This window comes from Muscardinus avellanarius (assembly GCF_963383645.1).
Source record: "Muscardinus avellanarius genome assembly, chromosome: X".
Taxonomy (NCBI): Eukaryota; Metazoa; Chordata; class Mammalia; order Rodentia; family Gliridae; genus Muscardinus; species Muscardinus avellanarius.
Genome location: NC_137792.1, coordinates 91,108,381 through 91,132,965, shown reverse-complemented (window position 1 = coordinate 91,132,965; position 24,585 = coordinate 91,108,381). Strand labels below are relative to the sequence as shown.

General features: G+C 36.2%; 1 protein-coding gene across 6 annotated transcripts in view; it reads right to left on the bottom strand.

Moving 5' to 3' along the window:
• Positions 1 to 11,463: 11,463 nt before the first annotated feature.
• Positions 11,464 to 24,585, bottom strand: part of LRCH2 (leucine rich repeats and calponin homology domain containing 2) — a gene marked incomplete at both ends in the record, with an annotated part of 116,130 nt that continues 103,008 nt past the window's right edge. For 3 of the 6 annotated variants that reach the window (XM_080718317.1, XM_080718318.1, XM_080718321.1), the window contains 6 exons: positions 11,464 to 11,583; positions 20,346 to 20,423; positions 20,824 to 20,961; positions 21,144 to 21,256; positions 21,903 to 21,960; positions 23,543 to 23,593. In XM_080718317.1, the coding sequence (XP_080574443.1) occupies positions 11,464 to 11,583; positions 20,346 to 20,423; positions 20,824 to 20,961; positions 21,144 to 21,256; positions 21,903 to 21,960; positions 23,543 to 23,593 (558 nt within the window). The remainder of the gene's footprint in view (positions 11,584 to 20,345; positions 20,424 to 20,823; positions 20,962 to 21,143; positions 21,257 to 21,902; positions 21,961 to 23,542; positions 23,594 to 24,585) is intronic. The other 3 variants (XM_080718319.1, XM_080718320.1, XM_080718322.1) reach the window with 1 other exon arrangement.

The window sequence follows — 24,585 nt, the reverse complement described above, 5'->3', positions numbered from 1 at the left end:
CCCAGCGCTTGGGAGGCAGTGACAGGAGGATCACGTAGGTTCGAAGCCAGCTGTGCTGGCTTAAGAGACCCTGTTTCCAAATAAAAATATAAAATAGGTCTGGGAGTGCAGCCCGGAGGTAGAAGGGTTTCCAGGAACCCCAGTACCACCAAAAAAAAAAAAATAGTAAGCAAATTAGCCTGTTTGGGCTGCTGTAACACAATACCATAGACCAGGAGACTTATAAATAATAGTAATGTATTTCTCACAGTTCATGAGGGTGGGAAATCCAGATTTAGGGGCTGGTAATGGCCCACTTTTTGGTTTGTAGAACACATCTTATTGGTATCCTGATGTGAGAATATAATTAGATATTTTCCTATCAAAGGAATAGCTTGACTTAAGCTCCATTTTGTAAAACTGCCATTGTGTAACCTTGCATGTGCTTATATTTTTGTCAAGATAGCATTTCCCAGAAATCGAGAGCACCAACCCCTCCCTAGCATCCTCTCCAGCCAATGGTATAAAGATTGTGTGGCTATGTTTCCACCAATAGGACCACAGCACAGAAACCCTGCGCTAAAAATAAAATACCGGGTAATTTTACTCCATGTTGTTCCTGCCCTCATAATTTTACTAGTGGTAGGATCCTTTTTTGCAAAAAGTACAATTGCTTTGCCTAGCTACTTTCAAACATGTGTCTTTTCTTATGATGCCATGAAAATGTATTTCTAACTCTCACATGTAAGGAGGGTGAGGGAATTTTCTGAGCTTTTATAAGACATTGATCCTATTAATGAGGGCTTCCCTAAGGCCTCCTTCTTAATCAACAGGGATTAAGATTTCAACAGATGAATTGTAGGAAAACATAACCTGAATCTACAACCTTCTGCTCTTGGCATCTCCCACCCCAAATCCTGGCCTCATATGCAAAATATATTCATTCTATCCCTATGGGTCCCTGGAAGTCTCAACTCTTTCCAGCATCAATGCAACAGTCTAAGGCCCACTGTCTCATTTAAATATCACGTACATTAGACAGAATTACGCCTCCAAGTATGACTCTGAGAAAAATTCCTCTCTACTTGCGAACTATGTGTTTTATGTTAGGTATTTTCCAAATGCAATGCTGTATTAGTCAGGATTATACACAAAAATAGAATCAACAGGATGTATACAAAGCAAAATTCATTATGAGAAATTAGTTTATACAATTATAAAAGTGGGAAGTCCCATAATCTATCACTTGGAAGCTGGAAGCCCAGTAAAGCTGCTAGTGTACAATGTTATGGGGTCTGGATATCATGCAAAAGAGACCACCGACTCAGAAGAAATAAAGTTAAAGATTTCATTCCACCGGGAGGAACTCTGGTGCACCAGAGCTACACTTGGAGTCTAAACCTTATGAATGCAGCCCAAGCTACCGGGGAATACAGGTTTTATAGCCCCTGGGTTCCAGCCCCAGTACCACACACACCAAAAAAAATAAATAAATAACAAAAATATGCTTAAAAAGCAGAACTCTTAAATAGGGCACTCTATATGAAATTGTAATGACAGTGAAGCCCTTGGAGGTATTAACATCTCACTCATCAGTATGGACCTGGCCCTTAGACAGAATGCTGGGCATGAAGTAAGTACTTTGTATTTTCTGAGTGATTTACAACTCAAGTATTGACAGTCTGTGGTATATATTATTTATTTTTTCAAATATACAATTCTACTAAATTTCTCAATGCAAAAAGAAACTTTATATTCTATGGACATATGCAGCCAGGAATGGTGGCACATGCTTATAATCCCAGCATTGGGAAGCTGAGAAAGGAAGTTTGCAGTTTGAGGACAGCCTCAGCTAATACTTAGTGAGGCCCTTTGCAACTCAGTGAGACGCTGTTTCAAAATAAAGAATAAAAAATAGGGCTGGTGGGTGTAGCTTGAAGGTACAATGCCCCTGAGTTCCATACCCAGTACTGCAAAAAAATGTATATATATATATATATATATATATATATATATATATACACAATTATATATTATATATATACAATAAATATATATATATGTATATATGTATATATGTATATATATACAAACATATATACATATATCACAAAGCAAATATAACTTAACCTATAAGACTAAGCAAGTGAAACAAATAATTCCTCAGAAGAAATAGTAAAATAAACATTCTTTAATGTTGAATAAATTAAAATCCCAAATTTTCCACCTATTATATGTATAAACGTAGATAGATTCCTTTACCTAGGACCTAAATGTCCTCATCTGTAAAAGCAGGATTATGACAGTACCAATCTCTTAGGACTAGTCTGATAATTAAATCAGATTGTGCTTGAAAACATACAGTACACTGTTTATACACATATTTAAAATCTCAAGCCGGGTGTGGTGGCACAGGCTTGTAATCCCAGTATTAGGTAGGGCTGAGACAGGAGGATCACGATTTCGTGGACAGCCTCAGCTACTTAGTGAGGCCCAATGAAACGCAGTGAGACCCTGTTTCAAAATAAAAAATAAAAAATAGGGCTGGGGTATAGCTCAGATGTAGAATGCCCCTGGGTTCCATCCCCAATACCACAAAATAAAATAAAATAAAATAAAATAAAATAAAATAAAATAAAATAAAATAAAATAAAATCTCATTAAATTTGGGCATGGAGAACACTCCTATAATCCCAGGATTTAGAAGACTGAGACAGGAGGATCCCAGGTTCCAAGAGAGCTTCAGCAACTTAGTGAGATCTTGTTTCAAAATAAAAAATGAAACAGGACTCTGGGGTATAGATTAGAAAGAGAATGCTTCTGAGTTCAATTCCCCCATAACAAAACTAACTAAATGAATAAATAATAAAAATACAAAACTCATTAAGTGTCAGATCTTACTATTCAGTAGTCCCATTCATCCCTTTATCATTAAAATATTATTGCATCCAGTCTGGCTGAAAAGCACTTAAGTTTAGAATATAGGGCTAAAGAAGATAATTTGTGGCATTTCTATCATTCATTATTGTGAAATAACCAGGATGAAACACACAGAAACAACTTTAAAGAGACATATTGCTTTAATGAAAATACTTTTATCTAATAGAGCTGCTCGTGGTGGCGCACGCTTGTGATCTCAGTACATGGGAGGCTGAGACAGGAGGATCTCAGATTTGCTGACAGCCTCGGCTATTTAGTGAGGCCCTTTGCAACTTACTGAGACCCTGTTTCAAAATAAGGAATAAAAAATTGGGCTGGGGTATAGCTCAGAGGTAGAATGCCCCTGGGTTCAGGACATAATGGTTCACTGATGAGTTCTATCAAACATGTAAAGAATTACTACCCATCTGCTTCCAATTTTTCAAAAACTGAAGAGGAAAGAAAATTTCCATCTCATTTTATGAAACCAGCATTACTTTGACACCAAAGCAAGGAGAGAACAAGAAACAAAATTACAGGTCAATATACCTGACGAACATAGATTTAAAAACGCTCAATAAAATATTAGCAAACTGAATTCAACAGCATATTTTTTATGTTTTTTTATTTTTTATTTTTTAACAATTTTTTATTGAACATAAATAGTATACATTTACACTATATTTGGTGCCCTCTCGCCCCCACCCCCGTTTTCCCTTCCCCCCTCCCACCAATGGTTGTCCAGGTTAACCATGTCTTATTCATAATTTTACACATGTTCAGGTGTAGACCCTCATTAATCAAGATCAGCCTTCCTCCTCTCCTATCTTACTATCCAAACGTAGCTAGTATTTCCCCTTCAATATCTGGAGTCCCACTGGTATCCTTTCTGTTTCCTAGTTTGGGCATATTAGAGGAAACATGTGTATCTTCTCCTTCTGTGCTTGGCTGATCTCACTTAACATGATGTTCTCCAGGGCTTTCCATCTTCTTGCAAATGATATAATTTTGTTCTTCTTTATGGCTGAATAGAATTCCATTGTGTGTATTTCCCAGAGTTTTGCAATCCATTCATCTGTTGATGGTGATCTGGGTTGGTTCCATATTTTGGCTATTACAAATTGTGCTGCTATGAACATAGGTATGCATATGTTGCTGTAGTTCTCTGAATTCAACCCCTTTGGAAAGATACCCAGGAGTGGTATAGCTGGATCATATGGTGGATCTATTCCCACCTTTCTTAGGAATCTCCACACAGATCTCCATAGTGGTTGAACTAGTTTGCATTCCCACCAACAGTGTAAAAGAGTTCCTCTTTCCCCACATCCTCGCCAGCATTTGTTGTTGTTTGATTTCTTTATGCTTGCCACTCTGACTGGGGTTAGATGGAATCTCAGTGTAGTTTTGATTTGCGTCTCCCTGATGGCCAGTGATGAAGAACATCTTTTCATGTATCTATTAGCCCTTTGTATCTCTTCTTTTGTGAAGTGTCTATTTAGTTCATTTGCCCATTTCTTGATTGGGTTGTTTGTTTTGCTAGTGTAGAGTCTTTTGAGCTCTTTGTATACTCTGGATATTAGCCCCCTATCAGAATGGTGGCTGGTAAAGATCCTTTCCCATTCTGTAGGCTTCCTCTTTAGGTTATTGATAGTTTCCTTTGATGAGAAGAAACTTTTTAGTTTGATGTTATCCCACTTGTTTATTCTTGCTTTAATTTCCTGAGCTTTGGATGTTTTGTTGAGAAAGTTACTGCCTGTGCCAATATGTTGTAGTTCAACAGCATATTTAAAAATCATACTTCATGATCAAGTGGGATTTAGATACAGGGATGGTTAGTTACACAAATTAGTAAATATGTTAGCAAAAATAAATATAAATGAATGTCATATACCACATTGACAGAATGGCTATATTTGTCAACCTTTTATGATAAAAGCCATCAACAAATTAGGAGTAAAGGGGATATACCTCAACAAAATAATGGCTATAAATGGCAAGTCCACAGTTAACATCATACTACACAGTTAAAAGATTGTTTTCCTCAGAGCTCAGAAAAAAAGGGAAGATGCCTATTCTCACCACTTCTATTCACTATAGTACTAGAAGTCTTAACCAGAATAAATGTTAGAAAAAAATATATAATATGCATACACATACACACAAATTGGAAAGGAAGAAGAAAAAATATCTCTATTTTCTGGTGGCATAATTTAAAAAAAATTAAAAACACTTTCATGTGTGCAATACATTTATACATCAGTGTGAGATTCAAAATGATTCAAACATGCATATATGAACACATCAACTGGAGTACTTCCTTCTGAATAACCCTCTTCCTCTTCCTCCCCATACTTAATAGTGAGATTGCTTAGTAAAAATTTCATGTATGGACATAATTTAATTTGAACTCTTCCCTTCCTCAATCCTTTTTTTTCCTCTTTCCAACTCCCTCCCCTAATTCCCTCCACTATTCTACTGGTATCTCCTCATTTAGCCGAAGCCCCTTTTGCTTCCTATCTTTTGTTTAGTTTCTACATATGAAAGAACACATCTACTCTTGACTTTCTGAGACTGGCTGAACTGACTTGGGATATTCTCTCACTTTCCTGAAAATGACATATTTTTCTTCTTCATAGCTGAGTAAAATTCCATTTTGTGTAGATACCACATTTTCATAATCCATTTATCTGCTGATGGACAGCTAGCTTGGTTCCATAATTTGGCTATTGTAAATTGTGTTGCTATATACATGGGTATGCACGTATCACTATAGTTTTCTGACTTCAATTCTTTTGGAAAGATACCAAGGAGTGGTATAGCTGGGTCATGTGCTGGTTCCATCTCTAGTCATATTTATATCAATAGTGGTTGTACCAATTCTCAATCCCACCAAACAGTGTAGAAGAGTTTCTATTTTTCCACATCCTCTTCAGCACTTATTGTTGTTTGACTTCTTGATCATTGCCATTCTAATAGGAGTTACATGGAATCTCAAGGTAATGTTGATTGAAATTTCACTGATTGCTAAAGATGTTTAACATTTTATTCATATATTCATTGGACATTTGTATTTCCTTTTTTTTCTTTTTTTGTATGGTCCTGGGGGTTAAACCCAAGGACACACTACCTCTGATCTGTACCCTCCGCCATTTTCTAAATCTTTTTTATTATTGAAATAGGGCCTCACTGGTTACTGAAAACCTCGCTGTGTTATTGAGGCTGGTCATGAACCTGCAATCCTCTTGATTTAGCCTCCGAAGTATTGAAATTACAGATTTGCACCACCACGTCTGGTTTATATATTGTTTATATATTTAATTTTTAATCTTCCTTTTTTTAACCAAAGTAAATGAGTCATATCTTGCATGGAAGAATTCTGGCTGCTATTGATATTTCATACTGTGTGTGTGTGTGTGTGTGTGTGTGTGTGTGTGTGTGTGTGTGTTACTGGGGGTGGAACCCAGGGCTTTTCTACCTCTTGGCTATACTCCCAGACCTATTTTATACTTTATTTGGAAACAGGATCTCAATAAGTTGCAGGGGGCCTCACTAAGTAGCTGAGGCTGGCTTCCAACCTGTGTGATCCTCCTGTCTCAGCCTCCCAAGTGCAGGGATTACAAGCATGCACCACCACGCTTGGCCATACTCTTTTTTATCAAGTACTTTGAAAGTCTACAAAAGTACGTAAAATGATGTGTGTGTGTGTGTGTGTGTGTGTGTGTGTGTGTGTGTGTGTGACTAGGGATTGAGCCCAGGAGCATCTACTTCTGAGCTACAGCCTCAACCCGTTTTATTTTTTTATTTTGAAACAGGTCTTGCTAGGTTGCTGACAGTCTTGCTAAGTTAATGAGGCTATCCTTGAAACTGTGATCCTCCTATCTCAGTCTCAGGTGTGTGCCACCACACCTGACTTCTTCAGAATGTTTTTTTCTTTGGAAAATAAAGAAAGCCATGTTTTATTAAAATGATAAACATTCCTCATATACTTACAAAATTTAAATAAATGATCCAAACACTCAAAGGCCTAATTTCAACTCCATATCGTTTCAAGATAAAAACCTAAAAAACCCATATTCTTTTATCACAATATGAAAATTGGAATTCTGATTCAATACAACTGAGATTTCCTTCATGTCTTTCAATTATCAACTTTTAGCCTTAGCAACCTTAATGGTTATCAATTCCCCATCACTTTATCAGAAGTATAACATTGGTATCATAATATTCATTCTTATATGCATCAAAAGTCATACTGAGCAATGAGTTCTGAGGTTACAAAAGAGGATTTAATCTTGCACCCACTTACAAGTCTGTCTTTGTTCATCAGTTAAAACAAAAACATACAAAAGTGCTACCACAATGTTTTACACTAATAAAATTTATTTTACATTAAGATTCTATGTCTTGACTTTTGCCTTTTTTTTCCTTTTTGTAGTACTGGGGATGAAACCCAGGGGTATTCTACCTCCGAGCTACACCCCTAGCCCTATTTTTAATTTTGAAACCAGGTCTCACTGAATTGCAAAGGGCCTCACTAAGTAGCTGAGGCTGTCTGCGAACCGTGATCCTCCTGTCTCAGCCTCCCAAATGCTGGGATTACAAGTGTGTGCCACAATGCCTGGCTTTATTATTTGTTATGTAAGTGAGAAAAATAATCTGTATGTCAAAATTGAAGCCCCATCATAGATATTTAAAATTAAAAGTATATTTTTTATTTACATGTTATCTGCATTTCATACTTATCATGGTAACCTGAATGAATGAACATATTTTCAACTTAAAATTAAGGGAAGAAGACAGGTATGGTGACCTAAGCCTGTAATTCCAGTGATTTGGAGATTGATACAGGAGGTTCGCAGGTTCAAGGCCAGCCTCTTCAACTGAGAAGGATGCTCAGCAACTCGGTAAGACCCTATTTCAAAATTTTAAAAAAAGGGTTGGTGATATAGCCCATGTGTAGAATGTCCCTGGGTTTAATCCCAAGTACAAAAAAAAAAAAATTAAATGAAGACATGCTTCCTAATAAGAGAATGGGCTAATGATAAATTAATCACAAGAAATTAATGTAGCTTTCTAAGTATTGCAAAATAGGAAGGCATCATTCTTTAATATTTTCAATTTAACCTGAAATTAACTCATCTAGATATAAGTGACCATTTCATAATAAGATATTATTTGTGTAACTTCCCTTATCTTGAAAATTATATTCATGAGGTAGAACAAAAGAAATAAAAATGTAGGTAAAAAGGAGACACATTGAGAAGGAAAGGAAAATATGGTTTTAATATCCTAAATCTTCAGTCGGGCGTGGTGGCACACTGTTGTACTCCCCGCGCTTGGGAGGCGGAGACAGGAGGATCGCGCAGGTTCAAAGCCAGCTGCTCTGGCTTAAGAGACACTGTTTCCAAATAAAAAGTAAAAAAAAAAATAGGTCTGGGAGTGTAGCCTGGAGTTAGAAGGGTTTCCAGGAACCCCAGTACCACCAAAAAAAAAAAAAAAAAAAAATCCTAAATCTTCCGTCTTGTTTAACAGAGCTTGATTATTCTTAAAAAATTCAGGCCCACACGTGTGTGTGTGTGTGTGTGTGTGTGTGTGTGTGTGTGTGTGTGTTACACAATGCATGGCTTGATCTTTTTTTAAAAAATATTAATCTACTGAAAGTAACATTATATAAATAAAATAATTCTGGGATTTTAAAACAATCTACTTTTCTGCTGTGTTTCTCAGACTATCACTGAACTTCTCTAGGATCGAAATATTCTACTGCTCAGCTTCCCAAGTATTCAGACCACAGGTATTCACCTCCCTCCACTAGAATAGCTTACCTTAACTATCATCTCAAAGTCTGACTCTTTTGTACACTTGGGAACACAGACACAATTGATCGAATACTGGCCCAAAAAAGATGATGTGATGGTTGAGAGAGTGTAATAGGGAGGAAAAAATTCCAAGACTGAATTTTTTTCATTCAACTTTATCCACAGTTTGCATCGGTAATATACATTTAGTGTTCCATTTATTTTTAAATGCATCAGAAAATCAATTATGATAGATCTGTGAGCAATACAAACATTTCTGAATTCTTCAAAAAATTCAGTTAGAAAAGTCATTAAACTAGCATTCTATAAAGATAATCATTAAACAAATTGTAATGCATTTTGACTCCTTAATTCAATTCTAACATATCCAACATCACTTCCTTCTTGTGCCATACAGTCATAAAGCTTAACAGAAATAGCTCTATATTAAATGTTTTAGGGCCCAATAAAAGTTTAGCTTGATTATTCAACCCTCATCAAATCACAAACCCATTCAAATAATGATAATCATTCTTAATTTGATAACTGATGAAGTAAATATGTCATAAACATAGAAACATTTAGAATAAAATTGACACTGAAAAACTACTAGAAACAATACAACAGAGCCTTGACATAGTATTTTTAGAGATCATGCTATTAAGCTTCTTTTGAAGTGGTGTTGCCTTCTGGCCCAATAATGAATGCAATGTCAAGGTACAGAATTCAGATGGAATATCTTAACTGGAATTGCGATTTGTAGTTAAGAATGGGACAGTGGGCTTCTGCTGTATTTCTCTTTATAGAATCACTAGCTGAAAGGGAAATGCAATAAGAGAATAACCTACAATTTGACTACTCTTTTAATGATATGAGACAAGAGAATACTCGCAAAATAATTAACACTAGATTAATAAGAGGAACTCTAATAGCACAATAACTATGAAAGAAGTATGAATGATTGCTGCAATTTTTAATGGTTACTTAATTTGTAACCCTGTCAAATTTCTAAATGAAAAACTTATCAACTAAGGTCCTTACTTGCCTTTATTACCTATATATTATCCAAGTTTTCATAAGGGAGATTGATTATATCAATGAGGTTTTTTTTTAAAAAAAAGATAAAACTGAAAAGTAACAACTAATTGCCTCAAATATTTAAAGTAATAAGTCACTAATAATTTAATTATAGCCAGAAGAAGCTTTAATTGTTTAAAAGCTCCAATTGACTCTTGGGGAAAGTAAAGAACATATCTGTATTCTAAAGCCAAAATTTAATTATATGGCTTCATGCCAACTGAACAAAAATAGTAGAGTTGTTCCTAAATCAACCCTTACTATACCATTTGGCACACTAGTTTTTTACCTTTTATATATACCCTTTGAAATACCCAGGCCAACATTTTTAATACGTTGCATCCATATTAAGAGGTAACAAGTGCAAATGATCACATATTTAAGATATGATACTTGTTTGGCTACTATAAAAGTAATTATTAAGGTTTTTATAGGAAACTGAGTTATTCAGTACAGTAATATTTTTGAAAAATTCCTGCACTACTATCAACATAAATTTATCCATCTTTAAATCATACAAGGAGTTTACATAACATACTATCTCACAAAAATACGTATGGAACAGTCTGTGTTTCATTCAACACCACACTAATTGAGGATCACAAGGTGTACGGGATCCACTAATGGCCAGATTTCGAATAAAAATCTATTCCTCAATCTCTGCCCTCCAACTATAGCTAAAGGTAGCACTGATGTAATGTTCCTGAAAGTCACGATATAAACCCAAACTTTGGCAGTTTTATCAAAATGTCCTTCATCATTAGTACTTCACTAGTTCTCAAAAGTCTTACCACTTTGTGTAACCTTTCATTTCAATATGGAAATAAAATACTCTTCAAATAATACACTTAAAATGATTACGTTTTGCAAAATTAAATATCATAAATTAAGCATATTAATAGTGTTTTTGAATAACAGGAAATAACCAATTTAAGGAAAATTGCAATGGACTAACAAAAAAAAACCCAAAATGCCACAATGTGAGGCTTACTTAAATCCTCACATATTATTGACCTTACAAAACCTACCAAAATATTTTAAAGTTCCATTAATTCTAATACAAAAAGAAATTGCAAAAATGCTTAAGACTCTAGAAGATTCAATTACACAGGCACTTCACATGTAAACAATCTACAGTAAAACTGAAAATATTTTGGCACCAACCTATAATACTAAAAGAATTTAAATATAATGCCAGAGTTCTGTTTTTCTGTTTTTTTTCTAGAAAACTAAGACCAAAGTTTGAAGAAATTGTATATAAACTAGAATTAGAAGTGTATTAAATAACTCAAATATAGAATGGTTTTAAACTGTTAAAAATGATTACTTTTATCCAGATGTTTACCAGTATGCTGTGATATAAAAATCAAACTTAATGTCATTATTAAATTGAAAACATATTTGAAATTTAGTATCAATCTGATTTTTGAAAAATAATCAAGGTTTTTAACTAACGATAAAAAGATAATTTGAATTTATCAAAAATCTTACTAAAATTAATCAGGTTTTCCCCAAAGAAGCTTGGGCAATTCAAAGTTTAAATTTTATGTTTTAATGTCATTTTTTTAAAACCTTAAGGCTTGACTTAGGCAAACTATTTTTGACTGGACATTCTTATTCAAGAATTTGAGAGATCTGAAATCACTTCAAACAAATAAAACTATACACTTATAATTTAAAAAATGTCATATCAAGCCATAGAAAGATGAGATGCCTTGGTCGTAGGTAATTCAAGAAGTGCCTGAACTGTGACACCAACTTTCACAAGACCTCGTTCTTCCAAAATATGATGAGGCAAACACAGTCTTTCCTGTAAAAAAAAAAGACATTTAAACATTTAGCTTGTAGTACTGCAATAAAACTTAAGTCAGAATCAGATTTTTTTTAAAACATGCTTTTAAAAAAAAACTTCAAGTAAAATACACTAGCTAGGCATGGTGGTGCTTGCTTGTAATCCCAGTACTTGGGAAGCTAAGACAGGAGGATCACAGATTCAGTGACAGCTTCAGCAAGTAATGAGACTCTCAGTATCCTAGTGAGAACATGTTTCAAAATTAAAAAATAAAAAATAGGACTGGGGGTGTGGCTTGGAGGTACAAAGTCCCCAGTACCAAAATCAAAAGTAAAAAACAGCGCTAGTCTATGTTTTCTCTTGTAAATATGTGTTTATATTCTTACCTTACACTAAGTAAAGGATTAGAGAAGGCAATCTTTTCTAAAATGGTTTCACTTAACTCTTGAACCTCTTTCTCAACATAGAACATGTTGGGAAAGAAATAGGCTACCACAGCTACTACTCAGCATCTTCCCACTCAAATTACTCAAGGGAAGTCACCAAGGGCTTCTTAAATGGCAACGTTACACATGGCTACTTGACTGCGCTGTCATTTTGCGGTTATAACTTATGCCTTTCTTGAAACCTTACGTCTTCTTTGTCTTCTGTGACACCAGTCTTTACTCCTTGAAGTTTTCTAAAAGCAACTGTTTCCAAGGATTCTGTCTTCATACTTATCCCTTTACATTAATCCACTCTTTGGAATACTCTACTCTTATTCTGTATCTTGGGTATTAAACCCAGAGGCATTCTACCTGTGAGCTACACTCCCAACCCAATTTGGAAACAGGGTCTCACTAAATTTCCAAAGCTGGCCTTGAGCCTGCAATCCTCCTATTTCAGCCCTCCCAAGTACCGGAATTACAAGTATGGGCCACCATGCTCAGCTTAGTAGGAAGCTACTGGATCTCCATTGATATAGACATAGGAATCCCAATAGCCTTCCTTCTTCCATACTCCCATAACCCATCCATCTAATATTACTGATGATATTCCTAAAGAGTTCTTTAAAATTATATTCTCCTTTCCATTTTCACTACTTTTTTTTTGCTATGACTTATACAAATAACCACTAAAGTATATATTAGAAAGGAGAAAGGTTTCAAATAAATGACTTCAGCTCTCACCTTAGAAACTAAAAAGGACCCAGGTGTGGTGGCATATGTATGCCTGTAATCTCAGTACTTGGGAGGCTGAGACAGGAGGATCACAGGAAAGTAGCCCCAGGAAATAGTGAGACTCCTATCAACCTAGCGAGACTCTGTTTCAAATTTAAAAAAAATAATAATAATTAAGAATAGGACTTGGGATGGAGACCGAGAAAAGCGGGGCTTAAGAGCCTCGCTAACAACCAATCTCCATTACCACAAAATCAGCACCTTTCATAGCCAGAAAACACCATCACCAGAGAAACAAAAAAAATCACCAGGCTCCAGAGAGAAAGCTGTCTGAGAACAGAGCTCAGAGCCACAGAGGAGATACACTGGACTCACGCCCGAGGACGCGGCAGCAGCGCCATACTGCCGGCGGCAGCGGCAAATTCACCAGACAGCTACAGCAAGCTGAGGTGAGCTGCTGTGGAACAGCCGGGCGGGATTTTTCAGCACAGGGAACATCTAAAGCCCCCAGTGGCTGAGCTCAGCACACACTGCAAGAACTCAGAGTCTAATTCAAAACCAAGAAGAAATAAGCCAGCCTCACGGCCGAGGGTGTAGCAGCAGCGCCATATTGCCACCGGCGGCAGCAGCAGCGAATTCAACGAGTCCAGTACAGCTACATCTGCGTACTCAAGAACAGTGAGTCAAATTGTGGGCCACAGAGGAGAAATCCCAGTACTGTACTCAATGGGACTTGACCCAGTGGGGGAGTGGCGGTGGCAGAGATATCACACCATAGGAGAACGCGCAACCTGGCACCCCCTATAGTTTAAAGCAGCCTCTATCGATTCCCTGGGTCGGAGACTCTGTGATACAACCCAGTAAAGGAGTAGTGGGGTCTGAGATACTACAGACTCGAGATCCAGAGCACCTTAAGTGAAGTCATAGTGACCCAAGGGAAGAACCCAGAGAAGGCACAAACTTCCGAAATCATGGGAAAGAGGAATAACACTGGAGCAATGAATGCCCACAACCCCACAACATCAGAACCCGATAAAACAGAAAATCAGAGATTTCTAGAAGATCAAATCAGGAAAATAACTGTAGAAATAATAGAGGTGCTTCGAAAAGAACTCAGAGAGAGCCAAAAAGAGATAAAGGATGCAATTAATGAAGTAAAGGCCTCAATTCAAAGCACAAACAACCGATTAGACCACATGGAGAACAGAATCTCGCTTCTTAGAAGATGATCATTCCAAAAATGAACGCATAGTTTCTAATCTAGAAAAAATATCCAACAGCAGGAATCTGACATTGAAGAAATATTTTAAGAGAGCTAACCTAAGAATAATTGGAATAGAGGAGGGAAAAGAAAGTGAAACCAAAGGGATCAACAATCTCTTCAAGGAAGTAATAGCAGAAAATTTTCCAAACATAGAGCAAGAGGTTGATACACAGATCCAGGAAACTTATAGAACTCCCTTTAGACAGGATCAGAGAAGAGGATCCCCATGCCATATAATTGTCAAAATGACCAATGTGGAAGCCAAGCAGAGAATCTTAAAGGCAACAAAAACAAAGGGCCAAGTGACATTCAGAGGCAAACCAATTAGAATCACTCCAGACTTCCCAAACCAAGTCATGAGGGCCAGAAGGGCTTGGAGTAACATATTCCAAACTCTGAAAGAAAACAACTTCCATCCAAAAATTTCCTACCCAGCAAAACTTTCTATCAAAATAAATGGGGAAATAAGAAGCTTCGATGACAAACAGAAACTGAAGGAATTTATGTCTTCAAAACCAGCGCTAGAGAAAATACTCAAAGAGATTAACTACAAAGAAGAAATAGGTTACACACACCAGAACCAGAGAAACAAGAGTTTCCATCAAACAGACAACTAAGATTGGTTATCTGTGGAGATTCATTATTTATGTTAGTCTTTTACCTATCTCTAAATTGTATTGTTTGCCTTTATTGTTGTTAATTTTTAGGATTTCTAGTTGGAATATTAATATACCTTCAGATACAACAATTGGAAATATTTTATCCAATTCTATTAGTAACTTTTAACTCTGTTTGCATTGTCTTTGGATATACAATATTTTTTTATTTTTTAGGGAGTTTGTATACTCTTCTGTTGCCTGTGCCATTGAAATCATATCCAAGAAATCACTGCCAATTTCAATGTTGTGAAGCTTTATGACCCAGATTTTCTTCTAAAAGTTTATAGTCTTAAGACTTATATTTAGGTCTTTTATCTATTTTGAGTTAATACTTTTATATGGGATTTGGTAAGGGTCCAATATTATTCTTTTCCATGTAATTATTATTTTTCAACAATATTTAGTTAAAAGATTATTATTTCCACCACCAAATGTTCGTGGAAACCTTGTCAAAAATAACTTGACAATATATGGAAGAATTTATCTCTGGGCTTTTATTTAACTCCAATGATTTATATATCTACCAAAGTTTATAGCAAATTAAAAGATGAAAGACCACATGGTTTTTCTAAGTCCAAGAACAAGTCAATATATCTACTGCTCCTATCTCTATTGAATAGGATATTAGAGATTCTAGTCAGTGCAATTAGGTAAGGAAAAATGAAAGCATCTAGATAGAAAACAAAGAAGTAAAACCACATCTGCTGATAACATGATAGAAAGTACACATCTAAAATGAAGATAAACAGATGGCAAATAACTCTTGAAAAGATGATCGACATCTTTTTCAGCAAAATGCAAATTAAATGGCCCATAAATGTATAAAAATGCTCAACATCACTGGCAATCAGAGAAATGCAAATCAAAACTACCCTGAGATTTCACTTCAACTAGAATGGCAATCATTCAAAACACAAACAACAACAAATGCTGGGAGGATGTGGAGAAGTGGGGACTCTAATACATTGTTGGTGGGACTGTGAATTAGTGCAACCACTTTGGAAAACAGTATGGAGGATTCTAAAAAGAATGGGAACAAATTTACTATTTGATCCAGCAATACCACTTCTGGGTATCTACCCAAAAGAATGGAAAACAAACTACGAAACTAATGCATGTGTATCTATGTTCATAGCTGCACAATTCACCATAGCCAAACTATGGAAGCAGCCAAGATGTCCATCAACAGATGAATGGATTACAAAACTGTAGGATATGTACACAATGGAATTTTACTCAGCCATAAAAAAAAAAAAACTCAATTACAACATTTTCAGGGAAATGGATGGAACTGGAGGACATTATGCTACGTGAGATTAGTCAGTCACAAAAAGTAAGAAATAGGATGCTTTCCTGAATATGTAGAAGCTAACGAGAAAATGGGTCATAGGAGGAACTCTAGATGAGGGCGGAGAAACCACAGATGAGCAAATAAGGCGACCTGAGGGGATGGGAGGGGGAAGAGGGAAATTCTCTAATGTACATGATGCTCATTCACAAAAGTATCAAAATCAATCACTAAGCTAAACACGAGAAGGAGGAAGGGTGGAGGAAATGGGGTGGGAATTGGGAAATTGCTAAATGCGTGATGTGTGCTTGTATGCCTCCACCATCTTGTACCCCATTAAGATGTATGACTACAATGAACCAATAAAATTTTTTTAAAACTTCACTGGCAAGCCAATATACATTTATTATAATGAGTAAATAATTTTTATTTATTTATTGGTACTAGGGATTAAACCCAGGTTTGCTCCACCTGTGAGACACAACCCTTTTATATTGAAATAGGGTCTCACTAAGTTACTGAAGCTGGCCTCAAAACTGTGATCCTCCTGTCTCAGGATCCCAAATACTGGGATTACATGCATGTTCCAGTGTACTCAATGAGACTAAAATTTTTTAAAAAGCCGGTCCTTGCCGGGCGTGGTGCCGCACGCTTGTAATCCCCACGCTTGGGAGGCGGAGACAGGAGGATCGCACAGGTTTGAAGCCAGCCGCACTGGCTTAAGAGACCTTGTTTCCAAATAAAAAAGTATAATAGGTCTGGGAGTGCATCCCGGAGGTAGAAGGGCTTCCAGGAACCCCAGTACCACCAAAAAAAAAGCCAGTCATAAAGAATTGGTAAGGATATGAAAGAAACAAAATCTCATATACTGCTGACAGAAATGTAAAATGGTATAACTGCTTTGAAAAAGAACTTTTGATGTCTTGTGTCTTTACTATACAGTCCATTTATTTCACTAGTAGGTATTTGCTCAAAATTAATATATGTATACACACACACACACACACACACACACACACACACGTATATAGCAGCTTTATTTGAAGTAATCCCTAAAGCTGAAAAATTGAATGTCCACCAACAGGTTAGCGATTCAACAATTTGTGGCATATCCATACAATATAATACAACTCAAAAACAAAAAGAATGACCTATTTAAATAGGCAACAACACTGACGAGTCTTAAAATAATTATGCAAATGAAAAATATTATAAAATCATGTAAATTTTATCATTCAATTTACATAACTACAAAATTAAAACTAAAATGTGATGGCAGAAAACAGATTAGTGGAAGAACCTACAGATGGAAGGATTCCAAAGGGCCAGGAGGAAATTTATGGGAATATTGGATGATGCTTGAGGATATGGATTCAAACCCTAGCACCACATATGCACACACGTGCGCGTGCGCGCACACACACACACACACACACACAGTATCAAATTCTACTATTTTTAGTACTAGAGACCGAACCCAGGGGCATTCTACCTTTTTCGTTTTTTTTTTTTATTTTGAAACAGAGTCTCACTAAGTTGTTGAGGTTCTCATTGCCCCAAACACCTGCAATCTTGTTGTCTCAGCCTCCGAAGTGCCACCACATCGGGCACAAATTGTACACTTATTTTATATGCACTTTATTGTATGTCAATTATACTATAATAAATATATTAAAATTATAAAATACCCTAAAACAGAAAATACCCCAAAACAATTAGAAAAAAATGATTGTATACTACAAAGACTTCCAATTTGACATTTAAGTCAAGTTTAAACTGCTGTTACACTAATGCAAATCTTCCAGAGTCTCTCCACAGATTTACAGTGGAGTCAAAATGTCCTCCAGCAGAAGAAATTATTTAGTGGTAGTGGCATCACAATCGGGAAATAATGCTTGGTCGATGATGGGCGCGGTTAGTAAACTTTTTCCATACAAATAGCTCTTTTATAAATGCCTTTAAAAGCACTGTGAAAAATTTTTTTAAGATAAATACCTCTATAACCTACTGTAGCTTAGTAGAAGATACATTAACAGCTGTCTTCCCAGTGTAAGAATTGTTTCTTAAAAATTGGAAAATTTGGCCAGATGTGGTGGCACACACTTGCAATCTCCATACTTGGGAGGCTGAGACAGGAAGATCACAGGTTTGTGGACAGCCTCAGCTACTTAGTGAGGCCCTCTGCAACTTAGTAAGACTCTGTTTCAAAATAAAGAATAAAAAATAGCACTGGGGAGGTGGCTTGGAGGTAGAATGCCCCTGGGTTGAATCCCCAGTTACTGCAAAACAAAACAAAGAAATGGAAAATTTGAAGAGAATCCCAATGTCCTGATAGCCTGTTCTGAAAATTATTTCCCATCCCAGAGCCCTAGAGGCAATCAGCTCAGGCTGAAAATAGAAGCTGAACCAAAACTACCCTGCTCAATCCTGGCCCTGGCACCAGGATACCAACAGAACCCAAATGTGTAACTCTGCATGAAGTAGAAGAGAAGAAAGAAAAGAAAAAGGTAGTAAGGAAAAACAAAGGAAGACCAAGTAAAATGAAAATGTCATGTTGATATGGAAGTCTGCAGCAAAATTTCCCAGTACCCTGACTCTTCAAGCCAGGCCCATCACCTGCCCGCCCCAGCCAGGTTGGATGGTCCCACATTTCTGGGAAATTTACAAGTCGTTATTAATTACCCTGTGTACTGCTTACTATCTTTGGAGAGGTATTTATTGATCAGACAACGGAGACCACAAAAAATATCTGGAAAGGTGGCTAGAACCATACTGAAAATTAACTCACTTGCAAAAACATAGAACTGTTAATTAGCCAACTTAGGAACAGTTAAGCAGACAAGATATCTGTTGGTCAGAGGACAGAGGTCACAAGACAAAGTAACTTTCTCAGTCACTGTTAACCTCGCTTTTTTTTTATTAAGTTATCTTTTTTAAAATTTTTTATTGGTGCACTGTATTCATACATCATAGTGGGATACAAAGAAAACTTTTGTAGACATACATGCACACATCGCCAGTCAACCCCCACCCGATCCCCACCCCATTCTCTCCCCATCCCTCCTTCCCATGCTTGGCTTAGTGGTTGACATCTAGTATTATAGCAATTTATCCAAAATTAAAAATGATAATCTCACATAACAGTTTATATATCTGCCTTCAGAACAGTACTACACTGTTTCAATTATTGTAGCTTTATATGGTTTGAAATCAGAAAATATACATCTCCTAACTTTGTTCTTTTTCGAGATCGTTTTGGGTATCTAGAATTCATATTCCATATTAGGATAGATTTTTTTTTCTGAAAAATAAATATATAAATAACCTCGCTTTTAAATGGTTTCAAGAATAGGGCCAGCTTCTTGGGCACTGTTATCTGTTACTAAATATACTAAACAAAACAGATGCCTATTGAGAAGACATTGAAGGTCACATCAGGACCCTGCAGACGGCCCAAATGACTGACCACACCACTAGTGTCATTCTTGCATACTTCCTCCTACCTGCAGTTTAGGAAATTCTCCTGTAAAAGAGACATGGACTTGCAAATGAGTCTCTCACTCAGAAGATGGCTTCTATTTCTTCTGAATGTGAATTTCTTGCTTTCCTAAATAAATCTCTGTCTATGTCTCTGACTGATTCGCATTGAAATTCTTTTCTGTCACATACGTCAAGGACCCCCTCCAATCCTGATTTGTCTACTCCCTTCCTTCCCCACTGTGAACTTCTAGGAAGCTATCATAAAATCAATTTCTCTCCATGCCACATATATCCCTGTTCATATGCATATTTCTTGGGCTCCTTGGTTTTGTTCTTTCCTGTATTTATTTACTATATTTATTTTTGTGATACTAGAAGTGGAACCCAGGGGCATTCTACTTCTGAGCGACACCCTTGGCCCTATTTTTATTTTTTTCAGTTCTGGGAAATGTGCCCAGGGACATTCTACATTTGAGCTACACCTCCAGCCCAGTTTTTTATTCTTTTGAAACAGGGTCTCACTAAGTTGTAGAGGGCCTCACTAAATAGTTGAGGCTGGCCTTGAACCTGCGATCCTCCTGTCTCACCCTCCCACGAACTAGGATTACAAGCGCGTGCCATCACGCCTGTCATGGATTCCAGGAATGCAGAATAGCTGTCTTTCCAGTTAGGATCAGTTTATGAATAAATTCATTTTTCTTTTCAAACCATTTTTCTCTTACTTTGAATGCAGGTGGGAGACAGAATCCAGCCTGTTCGGATGCTTGAGGCCAAGCCTCTGCTATGTGTGTGTGTGTGGGGGGGGATTAATAACAAGAGAAGGTATTCACTCTCATATTCGGCAAAAGTTATTGACTGCTATTGTGAAGAAGACCCTAATTTTCAGGTAACAAATTAACATTTAAATAAACATTCTGTTAAAAAATTACCTGTGAGACACCCAACTTTTTACATGCATCAAGAAAATTTTCTACATTTCTTCGACATTTTGCCATGCTCAGCTTGGGCTGTAAAGTAAAAGGAGGGGGAGAAAGACATATTCTGAGGCATTTTTACACAGAATTGAACCAAAATGGAAATTTTAATTTATTCAGGTATGTTCTTTAAAGACAATTTTAAGCCAGGCGTGGTGGCATGCGCTTGTAATCCCAGCATTTGGGAGGCTGAGACCGGAGAACTGCAGTTCACAGATAGCCTCGGCTACTTAGTGAGGCCCTCTGCAACTCAGTGAGACCCTGTTTCAAAATAAAGAATAAAAACAGGGCAGGGGGTGTAGCTCGGAGGTGGAATGCCCCTGGGTTCCATCCCCAGAGCCGCAATAAATAAATAAATATATAAATAAAGAAAGACAATTTTAAGAAGCTATATCTTGCTTTGGAGAACTAGCAAAACGTCAACAGAACTTACCACTGCTGGTGATGGCACATGTATACTAGCTACAGAGCGAGGTCTTATATGGTTGGCTAAATGGCAAAGAACAACCCCATCCATTAGCGCAGCTCCAATGTCATCAGGCAAAATTACTTTTAACCTGGATTCAAGGTTCTATTAAAAAAAATAGGTATAATTCACAGATATCCTACCTAATCATATGTTATACATTGAGTTATAAATATTATGGGATCGCGGTTTTTAAAGAGCATAGACCATAACATCAGTATCATTTATTAATTTTCCAAATCAAACCCCTCTCCAGATGGCATGGCTGAAACGTCACTCTGACTTACGTTGCGAAGTTGTCGTATTTGCTCTCGCTCTTCCCGTAAATGCTCCATCTTCCTTCTCATCGTAAATCCTGGATCTGCTGCCCCATATTCCTGGCGAGATGAGCGGCTAAAAGCTTGAGAGAAACAGAAATTTTCTAACTTGTTACAATGCTATAAAAAAAGGAAAAACCACGATGGAGAAAGAAGATGATGAAAATACATACAAAATGACATATATTATTACTGACTAATATACTCAATTTTAAAGTACACATTTTAATTCCATCTACATAATTGAAAGCAACAGGGAACAAGTTAAAATGATTATTGAGCACATGTCAGCCTTTTATCTTTAAAGAAAAAAGGAAATTATTTTTGAAGGTCAATATAGTTATTCAGTAATAAAAACTAATTCAATACCTTGCCAAGTAGCACGGATCAGATCCCTTTTTAAAACCACAATATAATGGAGTGCTATCATTTCAAACAGTGTTTGGTCTGCTGGCAGAGTGCTCATTATAACAGCAATCACAGCAGAGTAGAAATAAGACTGCAGTATATCTAAGGCAAAAAGTTGAGGTTTCAGGAGCTTGAAGGTAAAGAGGAAGAAAGAAATGGGGATGGAAATTGAAAAGACAAATAAAGTTAAGAGAAAATCACTTTTACTAGAGGGGGAAGGTGCTATGGTATACTTAAAACTATGAAGTCGATCCCACTTAAACTTGGGAACTTTAGTTTCAAATGCAACGAATAAATTTGATTTAAAGGACATGTATTTACCTGATCTGGGCTTTAAGCCAAAGGGACCTTGTGAAAAACCATCAGTTCTGTCATATTCCTAAAACAGAAAAACAAATCATTTCAAGGTAATCAAGGTACTTGTCCATATCCATTCCAGTTTTTAAAGTACTTCCTTTCTCCTTGAATAGTGGAAAAGAGAAAAGCAACTTGCAGTTCAGTTTAAGTTGATATATTTCACTTTTACAATGTCCATAAATATTTACTAATATACCTGTTTACATATGCCTTTAGATACTTTTTTCTCATGGTATGAAGAAAATAAACAGAAATCATTAACAAAATGTATTATACATTATTTTTTGAAAAAGGAACAAGATTGAAATCTCCAAAATAATAAAGTATGGTTCAATGAAAACGAGATGTGAATTTACCAAATATACTCGGTATCTCTGTTTCTTTGGGGGAGGATCTGAAGATTGAACCTAGAGGCATTCTATTGACAAGCAACACTCCCAGCCCTAGTTTTTGTTTTTTTTTTTGAAACAGGATCTCTGCCCAATGAAATTGTTGTGAAGATTAAATGAGGTAACTGCATGAAATTACTTTGTAAATAGGAAATATAAAATAATGTAATCCTAGCTGAATCTTATTTCATCTGCGCAACAAATCTGTAAAGTAGATACAGCCCATACATACTCTAGTCATTTCTTTGCCATTTATTGATTGGACTCTTGGAAATTTTCTGTCTCTTCAATTATAAAATGATGGCCATTTCATCAATGAGACTGCTTTTAGGTTCAGATGTATGAACAAACACTTTTTAAAATCACTATATATATATATATATATATATATATATATATATATATATATAATTACTATCTATGTAACGAGAGTTAGTGCAGTAGATTTGGACCATCCATTTAAATAAAAGTCCTGGATTCACAAAATGAATGCATAGTAACTTATTTACTAATGCCAAGACACTTCAGAATACTAAAGTAATGTGAAGTAGATGAGATGTGTATTTAGAATGTTTTAAATTTGGATCTTGTGTTAAAGCATTAGGTTAATCTAATTTAGAAGAATTAGTCAAACTAGCAGAGTATTTGATGGAGATTTTACAAAGTATAACTTGCACATGCAGGCTCTCCTTATTCCCTCTGCCTTTACATCTAAGATGCCAGACAATGTGTGACCTTCTGTCGATAGGAACAACCCACTGCAGGGATGTTTCTCGTGGAAGAAGGAACTTTCTCTTGCATTGCTTTCAGACCTGATTGGCTACAAGAAAAACCAATGGCCATCACACAATGCTGAAATGCCTTTTGTAAATTAAAAAAGTTAAAGTAGTTAGAATCTACTCTTTTCTTTAAAATATGGATGAGTTAGAAAGCATACATTTCACTAGTGATTTCTTTTTTGTGATCAAAATATATTTTCCACAGAAAATTACAAAGAAGTGATATCCATTATTAATATTTGTACAAAAGGATGGTATTATTAAAATGCTTAAAGATTACAGATTTGTACATACTGACCTACCACACAAATTGGTGAATAAATTACTTTGTAAAAATAAAAAGATGAGGTTAGAGAGTAGAGGCAAGGAAGAACCCTATGTACAACACAGAAAACATGTAAAAACACATACAGACATATAAAAACAGAACTTGTACCTCAGATGATACTGGAGATTGTGGTGACATATTAGCATTATCACTGTCTTGCTAAAATATAAAAATAAAAAGATGAAAGATGAAATTAAAATACAAAATGATGATTTAAACATATAAAAGGAAACCTGAAAATCATTTTGATCAACTGCTAAAGGAAGTATCTGGAAAATACCATTTAGCATCGCCAGCGGCACAGACATCCTCTGGGAGTTTTTTAGAAATAGAGAGTCTCAGGTCCTAACAATACCGAATCAGAATCTACACAGGATCCCCAAATGCTCCGTTAAGTACTTTAAAATTTGAGAAGTACTGTCTAAATAGAACCGCTGTGATGTGTTACAAACTGAGACATGTAAGTGAAAGCATGCCAAAGTTCTATCACCTGAAATACAGAGTTTTATATGGAAAATCATGTGAATCAATATAAAAGCTAAGAAATCATTAGAAAGAATTGACTAAAACATTAAATGGTCCATAATTGTTGACTATTCTATGGCCAGCCAAATACAAAAATCTTGACATTTAACCTGAATTATGCACTCCGCATAGAACATTTTTTCATTCAAGAAATTATTATTGGCCACCTAATGTATGTCAAACACTGTGCTAGACAGTGGGAGTATGGAAATTAGTAAAATACCATCCTTCAAGAATCTCCCAGTCCAGAGGCAAAGTAGATTCATGTGTATAGGTAATATAATATTCTCATTCTATAAGTGGCGTATTGGGAGGCACAGAAAAAGGGACTTTGTGGGTAATGAATATAACAGAGGTAATGAATATAGGCAAGTGTCCTGAGAAAGTCAGAGCTGGGTGCTTAGTATCTCAGCTACTTGGAAGGCTGAGGCACAAGAATCCTTTTAGCTCAGGAGTTGGAGGCCAGCTCCGGCAACATAACAAGACCCTGTCTTCCAAAACAAACAGACAGACAGACAAAAATAGTGCCATGGTTAGATAGACAGTGTTCCCTAAAGAGCTCATATATCAAGCTCAGAATTGACATGGAATGAATTTGTCTGAGTGGCAGCCCAGGTCGCTGGGGT